General features: G+C 43.7%; 1 protein-coding gene across 1 annotated transcript in view; it reads left to right on the forward strand.

Annotated features, from left to right (window-relative positions):
• LOC138437844 (antigen WC1.1-like) overlaps positions 1-20,621 on the forward strand; it is a 52,065-nt gene extending 31,444 nt beyond the window's left edge. Inside the window, exons 9-20 of the mRNA XM_069585810.1 lie at positions 2,466-2,774; positions 2,868-3,176; positions 7,304-7,396; positions 7,473-7,787; positions 8,904-9,218; positions 12,188-12,229; positions 12,317-12,631; positions 12,881-12,913; positions 13,460-13,597; positions 13,985-14,074; positions 14,930-15,067; positions 20,091-20,621. Of these exons, the coding sequence (XP_069441911.1) occupies positions 2,466-2,774; positions 2,868-3,176; positions 7,304-7,396; positions 7,473-7,787; positions 8,904-9,218; positions 12,188-12,229; positions 12,317-12,631; positions 12,881-12,913; positions 13,460-13,597; positions 13,985-14,074; positions 14,930-15,067; positions 20,091-20,236 (2,243 nt within the window). The 3' untranslated portion in view covers positions 20,237-20,621. The remainder of the gene's footprint in view (positions 1-2,465; positions 2,775-2,867; positions 3,177-7,303; positions 7,397-7,472; positions 7,788-8,903; positions 9,219-12,187; positions 12,230-12,316; positions 12,632-12,880; positions 12,914-13,459; positions 13,598-13,984; positions 14,075-14,929; positions 15,068-20,090) is intronic.
• The last annotated feature ends 1,606 nt before the right edge of the window (positions 20,622-22,227 follow it).

Raw genomic sequence — 22,227 nt, forward strand, 5'->3', positions numbered from 1 at the left:
TAACTCATTGGAAGGACGTATGCCGAAGCTGAAGCTCCAATACGTTGGCCACATGATAAGAAGAAATGACTCATTGGAAAAGACCCTGAGGCTGGGGAAAATTGAAGACCAGAGAAGAAGGGGACGACAGAGGATGAGATGGTTGGATTGCATCACTGACACAATGGACATGAGTTTGAGTAAACTCAGGGAGATAGTGAAGGACAGGGAAGCCTGGAGTGCTGCAGTCCATGGGGTCACAAAGAGTCGAACACAACTGAATGACTGAGCAACAAAATCAACCAGTTAAACAAAAATGTTTTAATCAGAATGTGTAGCCTGTGACCAAACTCCCAGCCAGAGGAGGCTAGGGGTCCTGACCTGAGCCTCTCTGGGTAGATGAAAGTGGATTAATAATAAGAGGCAAGCAGATCATCCTCTCCCTCATCACTCAATTCTTATATCAGTGGTCAAGCTAATCCTTCAATTCTTTGATTTCTGTGGTGTCTTTTCTGTTCTCTCCTGCTCTCTATAGTAGATTTTTATTTTGTTACATCATTCTTTTTGAGACTTCAAAGTTCACATACTTATGCAATCAGAGTCCTTGTCCAGTACAAATTCCACCATTACATACATAACCATGAGCACACTCAGAAACCAGGAAAATTATTTTTAAAAATTATTCTTTATAATGTGCAAGGTTTTTTTTCCCCATTGGATTACCTTTTCTCTGTCCAAATATGGTCCCTGAAGGATGAAATCATGATCATGAGTCTTTTTCCTTGGTCTCTCTCTCATACTCCATCCACTCCCCGTTTAACCTACCACTCACCCCACCTCACTCCCCACAGAAGCTCTTCCCTTTTGGAGTGTCCTTTCCATCTATTTGTAGCTATTAAGATCATTTCTTCTTTTCTGCATTGGGGGAATTGGGAAAGGGTAGCAGTGTTAGGTGGCAAATGGGAGAAGCACAGGGGATAAAAGGTGTTAAAATCTTGTTGAACAAGTTTGGTTTCCAAATCTATGTTGCATCACTATTGGAGTTTTTGCAATTTAGAAATCTCTAAAATATATACATCTTGTTTGCTCTCTGCTATCTTCCCCTCACTATCCTTTTTCATAGCTTACTGGCTTCTTATCTCAGAAATCCAAATAGGAAAGGAATATACGATTGGCATATAGATAGGGTTCAGTTCGGTTCAGTTCAGTTCAGTTCAGTCGCTCAGTTGTGTCTGACACTTTGCGACCCCATGAATCGTAGCACACCGGGCCTCCTTGTCCATCACCAACTCCCGGAATTCACCCAAACTCACGTTCATCGAGTCGGTGATGCCATCCAGCCATCTCATCCTCTGTCATCCCCTTCTCCTCCTGCCCCCAATCCGTCCCAGCATCAGAGTCTTTTCCAATGAGTCAACTCTTCACATGAGGTGGCCAAAGTACTGGAGTTTCAGCTTTAGCATCATTTCTTCCAAAGACCACCCAGGGCTGATGTCCTTTAGAATGGACTGGTTGGACCTCCTTGCAGTCCAAGCAACTCTCAAGAGTCTTCTCCAACACCACAGCTCAAAAGCATCAGTTCTTCTGTGTATTCTTGCCACCCCTTCTGCTTCTGTTAGGTCCATACCATTTCTGTCATTTATGGAGCCCATCTTTGCATGAAATGTTCCCTTGGTATCTCTAATTTTCTTGAAGAGATCTCTAGTCTTTCCCATTCTGTTGTTTTCCTCTGAATACATTAAATTATCATCACTCCTTCACATTTGCTAAGAATCTTATGTCTAGGATGAAGTAATCAACTAACTCAGTTGTCTTGCATAATCCCATTGAGACTTCACTTTCTCTCAGGTGTGTTCATAAATCCTAGGTTTTTAAGAAAGATGGCTAGGATCATTCCCTCCCTCTCCTATGACTCTCTGAGTTTTCATCATTTCCAAACTTATCTGTGAACAACTTCTTTCACAATTAGGTTACCTAATTGTGACCTAATGCCTGCACTCAGATCCAGCCTGCATGATGTTCCCATCCCCAGTGACTTGAATATTGGCTCAGAGAAAATTTCCCAAAATTCTAGCCCCAGAAATTTCAGGATGACCTTCTAAACTTCTCTGGCTCTTAGGCCTCTAACCTCTCGAATTCCATGATATTTTTTCACTCTCATTTAGTTCAACTCTGCACTCAAGTTTGAATGTGTACCACTGGGCAGTTTCTTTGGGCCTTGAAGTTACCTGGCCCACAGATAAGAATTAACATTCCTAACCAATATGTATTCTTGGGATTCAGCCCTTCCAAACTGACACTGCTATCCTTCTGGATATCTCTTCAGAAACTTGCTCATGAAAATGCAATTTGACAATGACAGTCAAATTCTCTCTTTGTATCCCCTCTTATTCCACTTTCCCACCATTGCCTGTGAGGTGTTGTTTCCAATTGTCAAGGCAGGTTCACGAACACTCATTGGGTTTGATGTTCTTTGTTTCTCTTAGGATTTGTGCGTCTGGCTGGAGGGGCTGGACCCTGCTCAGGGCGAGTAGAAGTGCATTCTGGAGAAGCCTGGACCCCAGTATCTGATGGGAACTTCACACTCCCCACTGCCCAGGTCATCTGTGCAGAGCTGGGATGTGGCAAGGCTGTGTCTGTCCTGGGACAAGTACCCTTCAGAGAGTCCGATGGCCAGGTCTGGGCTGAAGAGTTCAGGTGTGAGGGGGAGGAGCCTGAGCTCCGGGTCTGCCCCAGAGTGCCCTGTCCAGGGGGCACTTGTCACCACAGTCGGGCTGTTCAGGTTGTCTGTTCAGGTGAGATGCCTGTCAGGATTTAGCCTCTGTGTACACTCACTTCAAGCTAAAAAAGAAATAAGATTTTTCTGAAATCCTGTCTGTTTCTATCAGTGTACACAGATGTCCGGCTCGTGACAAACGGCTCCTCTCAGTGTGAGGGGCAGGTGGAGATGAACATTTCTGGACGATGGAGAGCACTTTGTGCCTCCCACTGGAGTCTGGCCAATGCCAATGTTGTCTGTCGTCAGCTTGGCTGTGGAGTCGCCATCTCCACCCCAAACGGAGCAGAAGGAAGTGATCAACTCTGGAAAGCCCGATTTCACTGCTCAGGGACTGAGTCCTTCTTGTGGAAATGCCCTGTGACTGCCCTGGGTGTTCCTGACTGTTCCCATGGCAACATGGCGTCTGTGATTTGCTCAGGTAAGAGAGGGAAGGACTACTATACTTAGGATGCTCCTGGAGTGAAATGTCCCCAGAGCAGAGAATAAGGGAAAATAGGCTTAAAAAGAAAGATATTCTGTAGTGAAATGTTTAATCTTGTTACTGAACTCGGTTTTCAGCTGCTCATTACTCAAGAACCCAACACTGAGAGACAAGTGTGGGGTAAAATTAAAAACAGTTTTGTTGAGGAAAGCTTTGTCTGGGGAGGCCTTACAAATGGCTGTGAAAAGAAGAGAGGCAAAAAGCAAAGGAGAAAAGGAAAGATATAAGCATCTGAATGCAGTGTCCCAAAGATTAGCAAGAAGAGATAAGAAAGCCTTCTTCAGCGATCAGTGGAAAGAAATAGACGAGAACAGAATGGGAAAGTCTAGAGATCTCTTCAAGAAAATTAGAGATACCAAGGGAACATTTCATGGAAAGATGGGCTCGATAAAGGACAGAAATGGTCTGGACCTAACAGAAGCAGAAGATAGTAAGAAGAGGTGGCAGGAATACACAGAAGAACTGTACAAAGAAGATCTTCACAACCCAGATAATCATGATGATGTGATCACTAATCTAGAGCCAGACATCTTGGAATGTGAAGTCAAGTGGGCCTTAGAAAGCATCACTACGAACAAAGCTAGCGGAGGTGATGGAATTCCAGGTGAGCTGTTTCAAATCCTGAAAGATGATGCTGTGAAAGTGCTGCACTCAATATGCCAGCAAATTTGGAAAACCCAGCAGTGGCCACAGGACTGGAAAAGGTCAGTTTTCATTCCAGTTCCAAAGAAAGGCAATGCCAAAAAATGCTCAAACTACCGCACAATTGCACTCATCTCACATGCTAGTAAAGTAATGCTCAAAATTCTCCAAGCCAGGCTTCAGCAAAACGTGAACTGTGAACTTCCAGATGTTCAAGCTGGTTTTAGAATAGGCAGAGGAACCAGAGATCAAATTGCCAACATCCGCTGGATCATGGAAAAAGCAAGAGAGTTCCAGAAAAACATCTATTTCTGCTTTATTGACTATGCCAAAGCCTTTGACTGTGTGGATCACAATAAACTGTAGAAAATTCTGAAAGTGATGGGAATACCAGACCACCTGACCTGCCTCTTGAGAAATCTGTATGCAGGCCAGGAAGCAACAGTTAGAACTTGACATGGAACAACAGACTGGTTCCAAATAGGAAGAGGAGTGCGTCAAGGCTGTATATTGTCACCCTGCTTATTTAACTTATATGCAGAGTACATCATGAGAAACACTGGACTGGAAGAAACACATGCTGGAATCAAGATTGCCAGGAGAAATATCAATAACCTCAGATATGCAGATGACACCACCCTTATGGCAGAAAGTGAAGAGGAACTAAAAAGCCTCTTGATGACAGTGAAGGAGGAGAGTGAAAAAGTTGACTTAAAGCTCAACATTCAGAAAACGAAGATCATGGCATCTGGTCCCATCACTTCATGGGAAACGGATGGGGAAACAGTGGAAACAGTGTCAGACTTTATTTTTTGGGGCTCCAAAATCTCTGCAGATGGTGACTGCAACCATGAAATTAAAAGACGCTTACTCCTTGAAGAAAAGTTATGACCAACCTAGATAGTATATTCAAAAGCAGAGACATTACTTTGCCGACTAAGGTCCATCTAGTCAAGGCTATGGTTTTTCCAGTGGTTATGTATGGATGTGAGAGTTGGACTGTGAAGAAGGCTGAGCACCGAAGAATTGATGCTTTTGAACTGTGGTGTTGGAGAAGACTCTTGAGAGTCCCTTGGACTGCAAGGAGATCCACCCAGTCCATTCTGAAGGAGATCAGCCCTGGGATTTCTTTGGAAGGAATGATGCTAAAACTGAAACTCCAGTATTTGGCCACCTCATGTGAAGAGTTGATTCATTGGAAAACTCTGATGCTGGGAGCGATTGGGGGCAGGAGAATGAGGGGGACGACAGAGGATGAGATGGCTGGATGGCATCACTGACTCGATGGACATGAGTCTGACTGAACTCCAGGAGTTGATGATGGACAGGGAGGCTTGGCATGCTGCAGTTCATGGGGTCGCAAAGAGTTGGACACGACTGAGCGACTGAACTGAACTGAACTGAATGTGCTGATACACTCATTCTCTAGTTCTTAATTTCAGCTGTAGAATTTTTTTTTTTACAGGCAGTTCTATTCTGTATGTTTGTCTCTATTTTTCAAAATTTAATACTATGCATACCCCTCTCTTATTAAATAAAAATAATAAACACTATTTTCATTTGTTTTTGTTATCTTTTCTCTGCCAGGATGCATGTCATGTTCATCAGTTCTTTGTGCACTTTAATCATGGCTATTTAAATTCTGTGTCAGACTATAAAACTCTTAGAGGAAAACATAGGCAGAACATTCTTTGACATAAGTTGCAACAAGATATTTTTTGATCAAATTCCTAAAGAAAATAAAAACAAAAAAATAGGATCTAATTAAACTTAAAAGCTTTCACATATCAAAGGAAACCATAAACAGAACAAAAAGACATCTCTCAGAAAGGGAGAAAATATTTGCAAATGAAGTAATTAACAGGGGTTAATCTTCAAAATACACAGACAACTCAATCAACAAACCAAACAATCCAATGAAAAAATGGGAAAAAGACCTAAATAGACATTTTTTTTTTTCGGACATACAGATGGCTAACAAATACATCACTAATAATTAGAGAGATGCAAGTCAAAACTTCAGGCTGGTAATAGTTCCCACCAGTTAGAATGTCTTTCATTAAAAAATCCACAAATGAATCCTGGAGAGGATGTCTAGAAAAGGGAATCCTCCTACATATGAGCATGTAAACTGGTACAACTACTGTGGGTTGCCATGCCCTCCTCCAGGGGACATTCCAATCCAAGGATCAAAGCCAGGTCTCCCACATTGCAGGCGGATTCTTTACTGTCTGAGCCACCAAACTCAGAAGCCCTACAATATTGATACTTAGTATAAAACAGATATTGCTTGTAGAATCCCATAGCCATGGAGCCTGATGGGCTACAATCCATAGTGTCACAGAGTCAGACACTAGTGAAGTGTCTTAGCATGTATGCACACAGAAATAGATAAATAATAACTTTTTATAGCACAGGGAACTCTACTCAGTGTTCCGTGGTGACTAAATAGGAAGTAAATCCAAGAAAGAGGGCAGATGTGTGTGTGTGTGTGTGAGTGTGTGTGAGTGTGTGTGTATATATTTATAAATATAAATAGATAGATAGATATAGTTGTTGTTGTTTAGTCGCTGAGTTGTGTCTGACTCTTTTGTGACCTCATGGACTGCCATGCTCCTTGGTCCATAGTATTTCTTAGGCAAGAATACTGGAGTGGATTGCCATTTTTTTCTCCAAAGGCTCTTCCCAACCCAGGGATGGAACCCCACTCTCCTGTTTGGCAGGCAGATTCTTTACCACTGAGTCACCTGGGAAGCCCATATGTATGTGTATAACTCACTAAATTTGCTGTACAGCAGAAGTACCATAATATTGTAAAACAATTATAGTCAAATAAAAATTAATAAAATGAAATAAATTCTCTGTCAGGTAACATTAAGAGCCAAATACCCTGGGAAATTTTTTAATGTTTCTTTTTGCTCTGGTGTTCCATGAGATCTCTTTTATATAAGTATTTTTAAAACCACAAACATTGTAGATAAATAAGTGTACAACTCCTTCAGAAAATCCTTTGTTTTGCTTCTTCTATTTAGGGGTGGATTAAGGATAGAACAACTTGTTTAACTCATTCTTAGGGCAAAGCTTGGCTTAAAACAGGAATCGTGCCATGTCAGGACCAGGGCTCTTCCTGGAGAAAGGGAACACTAAGATTATGGTAACTTTACCAGTGTGTTCCAGCTTTCATCTCAGCTCTATCACTAGGTCACTATTTTTTCTTTTTCTTTTGAACTTTCTGCTTTGTATTGGGGTATAGCCGATTATCAATGTTGTTATCGTTTCAGATGAACAGTCAGGGACTCAGCCATACATATACATGTATCCATTTCCCCCCAAACTTCCCTCCCCTCCTAAAAATTTTTTAATTTAACTGACTTTCCTGTTCTTTAACTCTCCCAACCCTCTAATCACCGCTTTTTCTTCAGGAAACCAGACCCAGGTGCTGCCCCAGTGCGACCACTTTGTGTCTGAACCAGCAGGATCTGCGGCCTCAGAGGAGAGCGCCCCCTACTGCTCAGGTGAGTGTCCCACGGGACAGAAGACCCTTCTCATTCCCCAGGTCACCGCTCCATTGTCCCATTTCTCTCTCCTCAGACAGCAGGCAGCTCCGCCTGGTGGACGGGGGCGGTCCCTGTGCCGGGAGAGTGGAGATCCTTGACCAGGGCTCCTGGGGCACCATCTGTGATGACGGCTGGGACCTGGACGATGCCCGCGTGGTGTGCAGGCAGCTGGGCTGTGGAGAAGCCCTCAATGCCACGGGGTCAGCTCACTTTGGGGCGGGATCAGGGCCCATCTGGCTGGACGACCTGAACTGCACAGGAAATGAGTCCCATGTGTGGAGATGCCCTTCCCGGGGCTGGGGGCGGCACGACTGCAGACACAAGGAGGATGCGGGGGTCATCTGCTCAGGTCAGCACTCCACACTGTCCACAGGCTGGAGGAGGGGTGGGGCCCTGGAGGACGGGGGTCTGAGCCCTGAGGGAGAGATGCTGAAAGGACCAGACAAGGAGGCTTCCTCCCGTGGAGCCTGTCTTTCCAGCAGACCTGAAGACGAGGTACTTTCACTGCCTCCTGCAGTAGCTGAGATTCTGGTCCTTTCTTCTCAGTAGTGTTTCCTGGCAGAGCCTTTTCTCACAGTTTTTCTTGAAATCAGGGCTCACCCTTCTGGTACATAGAGTAGAGAAGTCTTAAAGCCACTGTGCTAGTTTTTGTTTGTTCTCTAACAAATTGCTACATTGTTAGTGGTTTAAAACAACATATTTATTTCCTTACACTTCTCTAGCTTAGATGTCCAGCAGGGATCTCACTGGGATCAAGGTTTCAGCAGGGCCACGTCACTTCTGAGCCTCTAGGAAAGAATCTGTTTCCTGTCTTTTCAAGCTTCTAGAAGCTGCCTGCCTTCCTTCACTCATAACCCCCTTCTGTTCATCCTCAGACCAGCAACGCTCCACCTCTCTGACCATTATCCATATGCACATCTCCCTCTAACTAGAATGAGGAAAAGGATTCCACTTTAAAGGATAGTGAGTCTAAGAATGTGATTAGACTGTGCTCAGGTGGTTAATCCGCCATATTTCAGGTGACTCTTATCATCCCAAGGACCATACCTTAATCACATATGTAAAGTCTCTTTTGCCAGATAAGGAAACACAGACACAACTTCCATGTAGACACCTGTGGGTCCATTATTCTATCTGCCTCCACACTGTCCACATCACATCCCTTTCATACACTCTCTTAGATGTTTTGTCAGGAAGCAGGAGTCAGCTCCCTCTCCCTGCAGGTGTCCAGGTTGGTCTTCCTCTCAGTTCATATCCGCTACATCATGATGGTAGAAATATTTAGAAAGACAGACAGAAATGGACAAAGTCAGGTGAAAAGGAGGCAAGTTTCACTCTGGTCATCTAATGGGTTTGCTTCCTCAGCCTGATCACAGACGAATGTTCACAATTTTAGGGAGAGAGGAAAACCCAGAGCACTGAGTGGGGTGCTCACTGTGTCCTGTCTCCTCCTTTTTGATCTCAGAGTTCCTGGCCCTCAGGATGGTCAGCGAGGACCAGCAGTGTGCTGGGTGGCTGGAAGTTTTCTACAACGGGACCTGGGGCAGTGTCTGCCGCAGCCCCATGGATGATGTCACCGTGTCCCTCATCTGCAGTCAGCTTGGCTGTGGGGACAGTGGAAGTGTCAACACCTCTGTTGGTCTCAGGGAAGGTTCTAGACCCCGGTGGGTAGATTTAATTCAGTGTCAGAAAACTGATACCTCTCTCTGGCAGTGTCCTTCTGGCCCGTGGAAATTCAGTTCATGCTCTCCAAAGGAGGAAGCCTACATCTCCTGCGCAGGTGACTTATGTCTGTTTCTGTGTCTGTCCCAACTCTGTAGGATGCTATTAGTGAGATTTGATGTTTTAAAGTCTAAGTGATGGGTTTAAGTTGAGTTTATAAAATGAAGTTTGGATGGAGCTAATTTAATCTACATGTTCCAAACTTGCTTTATTAAATTTTTAATTGATATAACTGATACATTATATTTTTCGCTGTATACGAAATAATGCTTATATGTTTGTGTGTACTGCTAAATAATCACTACAGTAAGTCTAGTTAAATATTTTTCTTATATGATGATAATTTTTAAGATATATTTTCTTGCCATCTTTCAAATAGACAGTACAGTATTCACCATGCTGTATGTTTTCACCTATTAATTTTATAATTCAAACTTATACCTTTTGATTACCTATGCCTGCACCAAATCCCCCACTTCTGGCAGCCACCAACTACTCAGCATCTCTGAACTTGCTTTTTGTTTTAATATTACACATATAAATGAGATTATATGGTATTTTGCTTTCTCTGCCTGATTTGTTTCACTTAACATAATGCCCTCGAGGTCCATCCATGTTGTTGAAACTGGCGAGATTTTCCTTTTTTTTTTTAAATGGGTGGATATAAGTCTATATTACATTTTCTTTATCCATTCATCAGTGAAGACTTATACTGTTTGACTCATATATATTGCCATAAAATACTGATGGATCTGGATAGGACTACCAAAACTAAGTTGAATAAAAGCGGTGAGGGTAGACGTTTTTTGTGTGTGTCTGATTTCAGAGGAAAAGCTTTTGGTTTCTTATAGTCAAGTATGATGTTAGCTGTGTACTTTTCATATGGCCTTATTATGTTGAGATGCAATCCTTCTATACCTACTTTGTAAAAGAGTTTTTACTGTAAGTGCATGTTGAATTTGTCAAACACTTTTTCTGCATCCTTTGAGGATGTGATTTTTACCTTTGGTGTATCACATTGATTAATTTGTGAATGTTGAAATATCCTTGTATCCTTGGAGCAAATATCACTTGATCATGGTGTATGATTCTTTTAGTGTATTGTCACATTCAGTTTTCTAATATTTGTTGACAATTTTTGCACCTGTATTTATCAGAGTATTAGCCCATAATTTTCTTTTCTCATGGTGTCCTTATCTGGCTTTGGTATCAGACTAATGTTGGCTTCAGAAAATGAATTTGGAAGTGCTCTTTTCTTCTGTTTTTGGAAGAGTTTGAGAAGGCTCCACCACTAAATACTGTTACATTGGGATTTGAGATTTCAGCAATAAATTTTGAATGAAAGAAATAAATGTTGGCAAGGCAACAAATAGTCAAATCATAGCACCTTATTCCTTCAACATTTCTCTCTCTGTTTCTCTTCCTCTTTCCCTCCCCCTCCACATACACACACAAACACACCCCATTCAGGTACACCTTGAATGGTATGCTGGATGTTGCCTGAAACCCATAGCTAAGAGAATGTGGGATCAGATACTTCAAAAGCAGAGGCTCACTCCCTTCCTTGTCTCTCTTTGCTCATCTCTTTGTCTTTTTCATTTGAAGGCCAAAGAGGCATGAAACTATGAGACCTTTTATTGTTGATGTTTTTCTTACAATTAAACCCTGTGAATTGAGGTGGTAAAGTCTTTGACCATGAAAATGAGCAACCTGCTCACAGAGGTCCTGCCATCGTTTTCTCAGAGGTTCTCTGCATAGAGTGGGTAGGAGTTTTGATAGGATGATCTGGAAAGAATATAGAAATATTGATACTTTATGACAGGTACTATTTACCCTTCTGTTTTTTTAATTTATATTTATTTCTGTCAGCTTCCATTCTTTTATATATATTTTCAGTCTTTTGTTTATTATTTCTGCATCTTCTCAACACATTTTTCTCACTAGGTGTTTTTTAACTATTGCAAAAATTTCTGGCTTACTCAGTGTGTACATATATATGTCCATATGTCTTCTCAGAATTCTACTAAGTATTTCCTGTATATTTCCTTTTTAAGAGATTCCTAACCAACACTACGGGCTTTTCTGGTGGCTCACACTGAAAAGAAACTGCCTGCAGTGCAGGAGACCTGGGCTTGATCCCTGGGTAGGGAAGATCCAGTGGAGAAGTGAATAGCAATCCACTCCAGTATGTTTGTCTGGAAAATCCTATGGACAGAGGAGCCTGGTGGGCTGCAGTCCATAGGGTCACAAAGAGTTGGACATGACTGAGCGACTAACACACAGACACACATAACCAACACTACATTGTGGAGCAATTATCTTCCAATTAAAAATAAATTTAGAAAAGAGACTTTCCTTTTACAACAGTAGTCTTCACTTGCCCACTGTCACACCGAATAATAGGTAAGAGTAGTTTATAATCTATCCAATAATTTTCTATTAAAATTATGTACATGGGATTTTGAATATAAATTGACTCTGTGCTTCTGGACTGGTTATTTTTTAATGTGAACTATTATCATAGACTGTTACCTTTAATTAATATTTGGATTACTATTTCACTGATTAGTATGAATTAAAAAAATATATTTTATTTCTCTGAATTTTGTCTATTCATTCATTTAATAAATATTTATCAAGCCCCTATCTAAGTATTTAGAAATGGTTTTCCATAGATATTTGTTGGATGAGTGCATACAATGTGCAGGCACTGTCCTAACAGCAGAAACAAGGCTCATATAAGATAACCAAGGTCCTTCTTCTAATGGAACTTTCATTCAGAGGAGAGTGTGTAAATTCGAAGATGTCTGTGTTTATATTTGCTGTGGGGTGTAAAACTGATAAACAAGTACATATTTAAAGCAATTTCAGCTGGTGTCAGATGCAGTTAATGTTTCAGCCCAGGAGATAATGAGCCTGTGTTTTCACATGTCATTTGCACTGAGCCGTGGACCTTAGACAGTCTTATGTGGGGACAGGAACACTCTCAGCTGTTATCCTGATCCACTGTTTCCCTGCTGTTTGCAGGTAGAAGACCCAAGAGCTGTCCAACTGCTGCCCCCTGCACAGGTATGTCAGCCCGCCCCCTCCCATGTGTCTCCCAGGGGCTCCTTCCTCCCACCAGGGCAGTCACAGGAGGGGCTGCTGCCTTTTCAGACAGAGAGAAGCTCCGGCTCAGGGGAGGAGACAGCGAGTGCTCAGGGCGGGTGGAGGTCTGGCACAGCGGCTCCTGGGGCACCGTGTGCGATGACTCCTGGAGCCTGGCAGAGGCCGAGGTGGTGTGTCAGCAGCTGGGCTGTGGCCGGGCCCTGGAAGCCGTGCGGGCCGCGACATTCGGCCCTGGAAATGGGAGCATCTGGCTGGACGAGGTGCGGTGCGGGGGCCGGGAGTCCTCCCTGTGGGACTGTGCTGCGGAGCCCTGGGGGCAGAGCGACTGCAAGCACGAGGAGGACGCTGGTGTGAGGTGCTCTGGTGAGCGAGGGGCTCGGGGTCCCCCCTGGATGAGCTGGGGCAGCGCGGGGGCAGTGGGCTGGGCCGGGCATGGTGAGGAGATTGTGTTCAGACATCCTGTGTGCTGGGGCTCTGATCTAGCACGGGGGAGCTGGGAGGACTGGACACTGATGTTGTGGAGACTGAGGGGTGATTTCAGGTTCAGGAAGGAAAAGGTTTGCCTGCGTTCTTGCCAATTCTTCTTCCCCACACTACTGTTTTTCTCTTTAGGTGTAAGGACAACATTGCCCCCGACTACAGCAGGTACTGTGATCCATCCATGGGCAGGGGAGAATACTCAAATACTGGGGACCTGTTCTGTGGGCTCTCTGACAGCTCAGAAGAGGAAAGAGTCTGAGGAGCCGTGGCTGCTGGGGAACAGCCAGGGCATTACACTGGGGCAATCACCTCCCTTGATGTCCAGGGTCAAATGTTCTCATGCCTGGGGCCAATGACGTCTGGTTCCCATGTTGGAGAATCTAAGGAACTCCCACCTGCCCTTGAGTGTTGCTCCTCATCTGTGGGGTACAGGTCCCTGGATGTTTGATGCTCTGTCTCCTGAAGCCCAAGGAGAGGAGATGAGCTGGGTCCTCAGAGGCTGTGTCTGCAGGGCAGCTCCCTGACAATCCCCAGCTCTGCCTTGGGGCCATACTGGCCAGAGTGGAGTTGACTTGTCTCAGGACGAGACCTGAGGGAGCCCTGACACTGTCTGAGACTGAGATGCCATTGTCCGGAGCTCCTGAAAATGCTGACACAGGAGATTTTTCTGTGCCCAAGACTATCTCCAGCCATTTTTCCTGTTCTCCTTAGGGACCAGAACAACCTCAAATTCTCTCCTTGGCATCTTCTCCCTGCCTGGGGTCCTCTGCCTCATCCTGGGGGCCCTTCTCTTCCTGGTCCTCATCATCCTGGCGACTCAGCTGCTCAGATGGAGAGCAGAGCGCAGAGGTGGGCTTCATGGGGACCTGGGGGCCAGGGAAAGTGTGTGGAGGCAGGAGATGAGGCAGGTGTGAGGAGGGGAACCTGGGCCAGGTACTGTTCAGAGTTGCAGACTCCATGTGCTCCCTGCTGAGCTCTAAGGGCTGAGTAGACAGAAGTTCCTAGGACTGGGGCATGAACTCTCATGAGTCATGGCCTCGCCTGTGAGACCAGACAGAGTTGGCCCTGAGCTGTAATCAGGGTCAGACGAGGGGAGAATGTGCTGACATGGTACACGGGGTAGGAGACGATGCTGAGGTCCTGGCAGCCCCCATGTGAGCACCAGGGAGATGAAGGTGGGCTGGCTGGATCGGGGTATCTGGGGAAGCTTTTCTGACCTGCTGCGTGATCTCTCAGCCCTTTCTAGCTATGAAGATGCTCTTGCTGAAGCTGTGTATGAGGAGCTCGATTACCTTCTGACACAGAAGGAAGGTCTGGGCAGCCCAGGTGAGTGTCTCTGTCTGTCCTCCTGGGATCTCTGGTTGTCACCACCCCCTGGCTGTGCACGTCTTCTCAGCATCTGCAGACCCCATGTGTGCCCCAGGCTCACAGAGACGGCTCCTCCAGAGAGGCAGGATGGCCTCTCAGGGCCCCGTGGTCGCCCAGCCTCTGTCTACACTGCAGGAGCCTGGCCTGTCCCTAACACAGGCCGTGGGTGTGAGGTGGGTCATTCTGTGTGTTGTGTGATGTTTGTCTCCACACGAGGCTTCCCGTCAGATTTCTCACGGACTAATCTGCCATATTACACCAGAGATGGGGAGGACAGCAGTGACTCCAGGTCCACTCCAGGAATTAGAGGTGGACCTGCCTCGGCTGGGCTTTGGGGAGGAGAGTTTCCCTCAGAGGAGGTTTAAGGGGAATAGTTTTCCTTTGAGGGACCAGAAGCATCCCTTGTGTCCAGATGGGGCTCATCCTTCTCCTTCTCTGGCTGTTCTGTGATGTTGCACGTCGAGGCTGGTCTCTCTGTGTCCAGAATCACCACAGGCACAGAATGTTTTTAAAAAATAACATCTGTAAAGTGCAATTTGTCAAAGTCCTTTAGCAGTGCTCAAGGGCAGAAGAGTTGCTTTGAGATTTGCAGTTTCCATCAGAAAATATTAATTATGTAAAATCATGTTTTGGCTTATGGACACATCAAAATGAAACATGGTCTTAGAGAAAAAAGTCTTTTGAAACAAGGAGTGACTGGTGCCTCTATTCAGAAACTCAGAAACTCTGGGTCAGAAGGTATCTTAGGTATTCCCCAGAACAACCCACTTACTGTGGTTCATACACTCCCTTGTCTGCTCTTGGAACCCCCAGATCAGAGGACTGATGTCCCTGCTGAAAATTACGATGATGCTGAAGAAGCACCAGTGCCTGGAACTCCCCCTGCCTCTCAGGGGAGCGAGGAGGAAGTGCCCCCAGAGGAGGAGGATGGGGAGAGGTCCTCTCAGACGGGTGAGTGGGGTCAGCTGATCTCCTGCAATCTTTCCATCTGGAAAGACTGAATTTGTGCTCCTCAATGCCCAGCCTCCCTAGAGATTCAAAATATAGGTAATCTCATACATTTGGTAGCATCATCTTGACCATATGCCATATTTAATGCTGTCAGACTCCTTGCAAGGAGTGAGGAATCACTCTGCTTTTGGCATTTATGTCTCCATAATGTGACATAAACTTATCACTTTATATGTGATATACTTGCATGAAGAATTATAGATTAGGGAATTTCCTGGTGGTCCAGAGGTTAGGATTCTGCACTTTCACTGCTAGGGCCTAGGTTCAACCCTGGTCAAGGAATTAAGATCTGGCAAGCATTGTGTCATGGCTGAAAGAGACACTTATCGATTAATTGAGCATATTTAAAAGAAAGCTAAGTGCTGAAGAATTGATGCTTTTGAACTGTAGTGTTGGAGAAGACTCTTCAGAGACCCTTGGATGGCAAGTAGATCAACCCAGTCAATTTAAAGGAAATCAATCTTGAATATTCATTGGTAGGACTGAGCTGAAGTAGAGCTGAATGACCTGAATAGTCATTGGTAGGACTGAGCTCCAATACCTTGGCCAACTGATGCAAAGAACTGACTCCTTAGAAAAGACCCTGATGCTGGGAAAGATTGAAGGCAGAGGGGAAGGAGATGACAGAGGATGAGATGGCTGGATGGTATCACCAACTCGATGGATATGAATTTGAGCAAGCTCTGGGAGTTGGTGACAGACAGGGAAGCCTGGTGTGTTGCAGTCCATGGGGTCACAGAGACTCAGGCATGACTGAGTGACTGAACTGAACTGGACCAAATTCAAAGGTGGAACAAGTGTTTTAATAATATCTTTGCATTGTTGCATACCTGAAGGCAAAGCATTCAATATCACAATAATCCAGGTCTATGCCGGATGGCACCCCACTCCAGTACTCTTGCCTGGAAAATCCCATGGACGGAGGAGCCTGGTAGGCTGCAGTCTAGACTGAGCGACTTCACTTTGACTTTTCACTGTCATGCATTGGAGAAGGAAATGGCAACCCACTCCAGTATTCTTGCCTAGAGAATCCCAGGGATGGGGGAGCCTAGTGGGCTGCCGTCTATGGGGTCGCACAGAGTAGGACACGAATGAAGTGACTTAGCAGCAGTAGCAGCATGCCAAATCAGTAATGCTGAAGAAGCTGAAGTTGCCGTTCTAAGAAGACTCTCATGACCTTTTATTTTTTTTTATTTTATTTTTTTATTTTTTTAATTTTAAAATCTTTAATTCTTACATGCGTTCCCAAACATGAACCCCCCTCCCACCTCCCTCCCCACAACATCTCTCTGGGTCATCCCCATGCACCAGCCCCAAGCATGCTGCACCCTGAGTCAGACATAGACTGGCGATTCAATTCTTACATGATAGTATACATGTTAGAATGCCATTCTCCCAAATCATCCCACCCTCTCCCTCTCCCTCTGAGTCCAAAAGTCCACTATACACATCTGTGTCTTTTTTCCTGTCTTAAATACAGGGTCGTCATTGCCATCTTTCTAAATTCCATATATATGTGTTAGTATACTGTATTGGTGTTTTTCTTTCTGGCTTACTTCACTCTGTATAATCGGCTCCAGTTTCATCCATCTCAACAGAACTGATTCAAATGAATTCTTTTTAACGGCTGAGTAATACTCCATTGTGTGTATGTACCACAGCTTTCTTATCCATTCATCTGCTGATGGACATCTAGGTTGTTTCCATGTCCTGGCTATTATAAACAGTGCTGCGATGAACATTGGGGTACATGTGTCTCTTTCAATTCTGGTTTCCTCAGTGTGTATGCCCAGCAGTGGGATTACTGGGTCCTAAGGTAGTTCTATTTGCAATGTTTTAAGGAATCTCCACACTGTTCTCCATAGTGGCTGTACTAGTTTGCATTCCCACCAACAGTGTAGGAGGGTTCCCTTTTCTCCACACCCTCTCCAGCATTTATTGCTTGCAGATTTTTGGATCACAGCCATTCTGACTGGTGTGAAGTGGTACCTCATTGTGGTTTTGATTTGCATTTCTCTAATAGTGAGTGATGTTGAGCATCTTTTCATGTGTTTGTTAGCCATCTGTATGTCTTCTTTGGAGAAATGTCTATTTAGTTCTTTGGCCCCTTTTTTGATTGGGTAGTTTATTTTTCTGGAATTGAGCTGCAGAAGTTGCTTGTATATTTTTGAGATTAGTTGTTTGTCGGTTGCTTCATTTGCTATTATTTTCTCCCATTCAGAAGGCTGTCTTTTCACCTTACTTATATTTTCCTTTGTTGTGCAGAAGCTTTTAATTTTAATTAGATCCCATTTGTTTATTTTTGCTTTTATTTCCAGAATTCTGGGAGGTGGATCATAGAGGATCCTGCTGTGATTTATGTGAGAGAGTGTTTTGCCTATGTTCTCCTCTAGGAGTTTTATAGTTTCTGATCTTACATTTAGATCTTTAATCCATTTTGAGTTTATCTTTGTGTGCGGTGTTAGAAAGTGATCTAGTTTCATTCTTTTACAAGTGGTTGACCAGTTTTCCCAGCACCACTTGTTAAAGAGATTGTCTTTACTCCATTGTATATTCTTGCCTCCTTTGTCAAAGATAAGGTGTCCATATATGTGTGGATTTATCTCTGGGCTTTCTATTTTGTTCCATTGATCTATATGTCTGTCTTTGTGCCAGTACCATACTGTCTTGATGACTGTGGCTTTGTAGTAGAGCCTGAAGTCAGGCAAGTTGATTCCTCTAGTTCCATTCTTCTTTCTCAAGATTGCTTTGGCTATTTGATGTTTTTTGTATTTCCATACAAATCTTGAAATTATTTGTTCTAGTTCTGTGAAAAATGTGGCTGGTAGCTTGATAGGGATTGCATTGAATTTGTAAATTGCTTCTGGTAGTATACTCATGTTCACTATATTGATTTTTCCTATCCATGAACATGGTATATTTCTCCATCTATTAGTGTCCTCTTTGTCTCATGACCTTTTAGAACTATCACCTAAAAAGATGTCCTTTTCATTATAAGGGACTAGAATGCAAAAGTAGGAAGTCAAGAGATACCTGGAGTAACAGCCAAATTTTGCCATGGAGTACAAAATGAGGCAAGGCAAAGGCTAATAGAGTTTTGCCAAGAGAATGCACTGGTCATAACAAACACCCTCTTCCAAGAACACAAGAGAGGACTCTACATGTGGACATAATCAAATGGTCAGTACCAAAATCATATTGATTATATTCTTTACATCCAAAGATGGAGACACTCTATACAGTCAGCAAAAACAAGACCGGGAGCTGACTGTGGCTCAGATCATGAACTCCTTATTGCCAAATTCAGACTTAAATTGAAGAAAGTAGAGAAACCCACTAAACCATTCAGGTATGACCTAAATCAAATTCCTTATGATTATACAGTAGAAGTGACAAATAGATTCAGGGCATTAGGTATGATGGGGAGAGTGCCTGATGAATTATGGACAGAGGTTCGTGACATTGTACAAGAGGCAGGGATCAATACCATTGCCAAGAAAAAGAAATGCAAAAAGGCAAAATGGCCTCCTTAGAGGCCTTCTTAGACATGAGGAGGCCTTTCAAATAGCTGAGAAAAGAGGAGAAGTGAAACCAAAGGAGAAAAGGAAAGATATATCCATTTGAATATAGAGTTCCAAAGAATAGGAAGGAGAGATAAGGAAGCCTTCCTCACTGATCAATGCAAAGAAACAGAGGAAAACAATGGAATGGGAAAGACTAGAGATCTCATCAAGAAAGTTACAGATACCAAGGGAATATTGCAGGCAAAGATGGGTAAAATAAAGGACAGAAATACTATGGACCTAACAGAAGCAGAAGATATTAAGAGGAGGTGGCAAGAATACACAGAAGAACTGTACAAAAAAATCTTCATGACCCAGATAATCATGAAGGTGTGATCACTAACAAAGAGCCAGGTATCCTGGAATGTGAAGTCAAGTGGGCCTTAGGAAACATCACTATGAACAAAGCTAGTGGAGGTGATGGAATACCAGTTGAGTTCTTTCAAATCCTAAAAGATGATGCTGTGAAAGTGCTGCACTCAATATGCCAGCACATTTGGAAAACTTAGCAGTGGACATGGGACTGGAAAGGTCAGTTTTCATTCCAGTCCCAAAGAAAGGCAATGCCAAAGAATGCTCAGACTACCGCACAATTGCACTCATCTCACAAGCTAGCAAGGTAATGCTCAAAATTCTCCAAGCCAGCCTTCAGCAATATGTGAACCTGATGTTCAAGCTGGCTTTAGAAAAGGCAGAGGAACCAGAGATCGAATTGCCAACGTCTGCTGGATCATTAAAAAAGCCAGAGAGTTCCAGAGAAACACCTATTTCTGCTTTATTGACTATGCCAAAGCCTTTGACTGTGTGTATCACAACAAACTGATATTTCAGTAGCTGCAAGAAGACACTCATTGTCTAGAAAAGAATATTTCTCCATCTGAGGGCCTGTGTAGTTTCTGGGGAGGAGATATCTGTGGTTGCACCTGTGATACTATTTGTGGACATTTGGGAACAGTAGTCAAGTCAACTAAGAGCAGACTTGGGTTGTGAGTGAGGAATTCAGATTTTTCCTGTTTCCAATCTCCCTCTTATTGTGAATTTGCATCTATCACCTGTGAAAGGAGAACATTTAGATTCCTTTTTATGATTCTTACCATTGCTGGGTATCTCGTTGGTATTGTGTTGCCTGGAAGCAGGTCTCCCAGAGCTCCTGAGCACAGGTCTCCTGTGATGCAGGAGTTCCACATGCACTGAGGCCCAGGAGACCACATGAACTGGATCTGAGAGGATAGCTGGGATCCATCCTCACTGGAACTCATATGAAATAGCCTGAGCCTCCCTCCCCACACCTGGGTCCCAGGGATGCTTTGTCATAAGCACTTGCTTGACTTCATTCCACCAGAGGATTCTGTCCCATCCTCGTGTCTCAGTTCTAATCAAACTTCTCTTTTCTATTTCAGGCTCTTGTCTGAACTTCTCCAGAGAGGCTGCTGATCCTGGGGAAGGAGAAGAGAGCCTCTGGCTGCTCCAGGGGAAGAAAGGGGACGCTGGGTACGATGATGTTGAACTCAGTGCCCTGGGAACATCCCCAGTGACTTTCTCGTGATGCTGTATCAAATATGAGATGAAGCCTCAGATATTCTAATTGCCTGTATTTCAATAGAGTAGTGGTGACCTGTAATTGTGTCATATGAAAATTGCTCAAAATGAAATATTCTGAATAAATTAACTTTTTGCTGTGCTGTTAATTTAGCAAGTTCCATGTCAAATGCTTTTAGAGGATTGGCCCTCAAATGCCATCTTCCTCAAAGGAAATGCAAGATGAGTGAGCTGACCTGCTTTCTCACCTATCTTAGAGGCTAATGAGGGCATGATCAAAAGTGCTCCAGGTCACCCTTATTTAGAAAAGGATGTAAACTTGGTCTACATTCACACACCCCTTCCTAACAAGATGAACTCATAGGAAAAAATAAAGAATGGTTCTAAACATCTCTGGGTTTGTAGCTTGTTCTTGAACACCAGACTGGGTGTGAGCTTCAAAGTGGAAGGTTGGCTAGTGGGAGAGAGTGGATACAGCTTTCCTTATCCTGCCTCAATATTCACAGGCCAATTAAAAATCTAACTGTACATAACTACCTCTTCCTTTTTCATCTCTCATTTATTCCTTTAGTGGATACAGACACCTCTTTGCTTGTCTCCCATGTCTTTTTGATTATCCAAACCTTCTAAATCCATTCTTTCTTCTCCATCTCTTCCTACTATTTCTTCAGGATGCTGCTATTTCTTGTCTCTCCAAGGATCTCTCCTTCTAAGTGAATTATATCAGTTCATATACATCTTCAAGTTGATGGATGACAAATTGGTGCTCACCCACACCCTGTATTCAGGTGGGACAACAGGGCAAGAAAGTGGAGACCTAGGCAGAGGTGATCCAGAAGAATGGATGTAGATAGAAAGATCAGGAACATTTGGCTGTGTTTCAGAGATATGGATGGAGGCATCTGACATGACTGATCTCTTAGAGGAAGAATTTCAGACCAAGGGGCTTCTTTGAAAACATCTATTTTTTCAGATGTTTCAAGAGCGTTTCAAGATTGTTTCAAGATTGCTTTAATCTGGTTACTACTGAAAATGTAATTGTGATCCTGCTGTGACTCCTCAGGGTAGAGAGAGCTGTCATGAAGAAGTGGCAAAGAAAGATTACGCTTACACAGCACTACCCCCACAACCCCCTGCACCCCCACCCCCCATCCAATTCCATTGTGGACATGTGGGGAAGCTGCTGAACTAATATAAAACCTGAGAGTGCTGGCCTGGTTGTCAGCTGGACCAACCCAGTTTCTTGGTTGATGACTCTGGGTGGTTTCTAGGACTCCAACCTCCACTCACGCTTGCACTCTTCATAGTTCTAGGCTGTGCTTGGGGATGGGAAGATGCCCAGGGCTTCTTCCAGGGCAGCTCACATGGCTGTTCACTGGAAGTGATGAAATAGATGACATATGATGAAATAAGGCCCACATGCAAGAAGCTCAGTGAACTCCAAGAAAACACAGATAAATGATTAAATTCAGAAAGACACTATATGAAGACGATAAGATGTAAAAAATTATCATCATTATAATTGTTTCTAATTTTTGGTTGCACTGAGTCTTTCTTGCTGCACATGGGCTTTCTCTGAATGCAGCAAGCAGGTTTCTCTGTGTGAGGGCTTCTCTTATTGTGAACAGGTTCTAGGCATCCAGGCTTCAGGGGTTGCAGCATTGCCTCCTATTTGTGATTTGCGGGTCCTAGAGCTCAAGCTCAGTAATTTTTGAGCTAGGGTGTTACTTCACAGAATAAATTCATATTTTTTTAACAGAGATAGAAATCATAAAAAAGGAAGTAAACAGGGAGTTTGCTGATGGTTTCGTGGTTAGGATCGATGCACTTGCTGCTGTGGTCTGGATTCAATCCCACTAAGGAAACTGAGATCCCTCAAGCTTTGAAGTGAGGCAAAGAGAATAATAGAGGGAACAAAACAGAAAAATGAACCAAACAGAAATTCAGATGCTTAAGATTCAGTTCAGTTCAGTAGTTCAGTCGTGTCCGACTCTGCGA

This window comes from Ovis canadensis, chromosome 3 (assembly GCF_042477335.2).
Source record: "Ovis canadensis isolate MfBH-ARS-UI-01 breed Bighorn chromosome 3, ARS-UI_OviCan_v2, whole genome shotgun sequence".
NCBI classification, from domain to species: domain Eukaryota; kingdom Metazoa; phylum Chordata; class Mammalia; order Artiodactyla; family Bovidae; genus Ovis; species Ovis canadensis.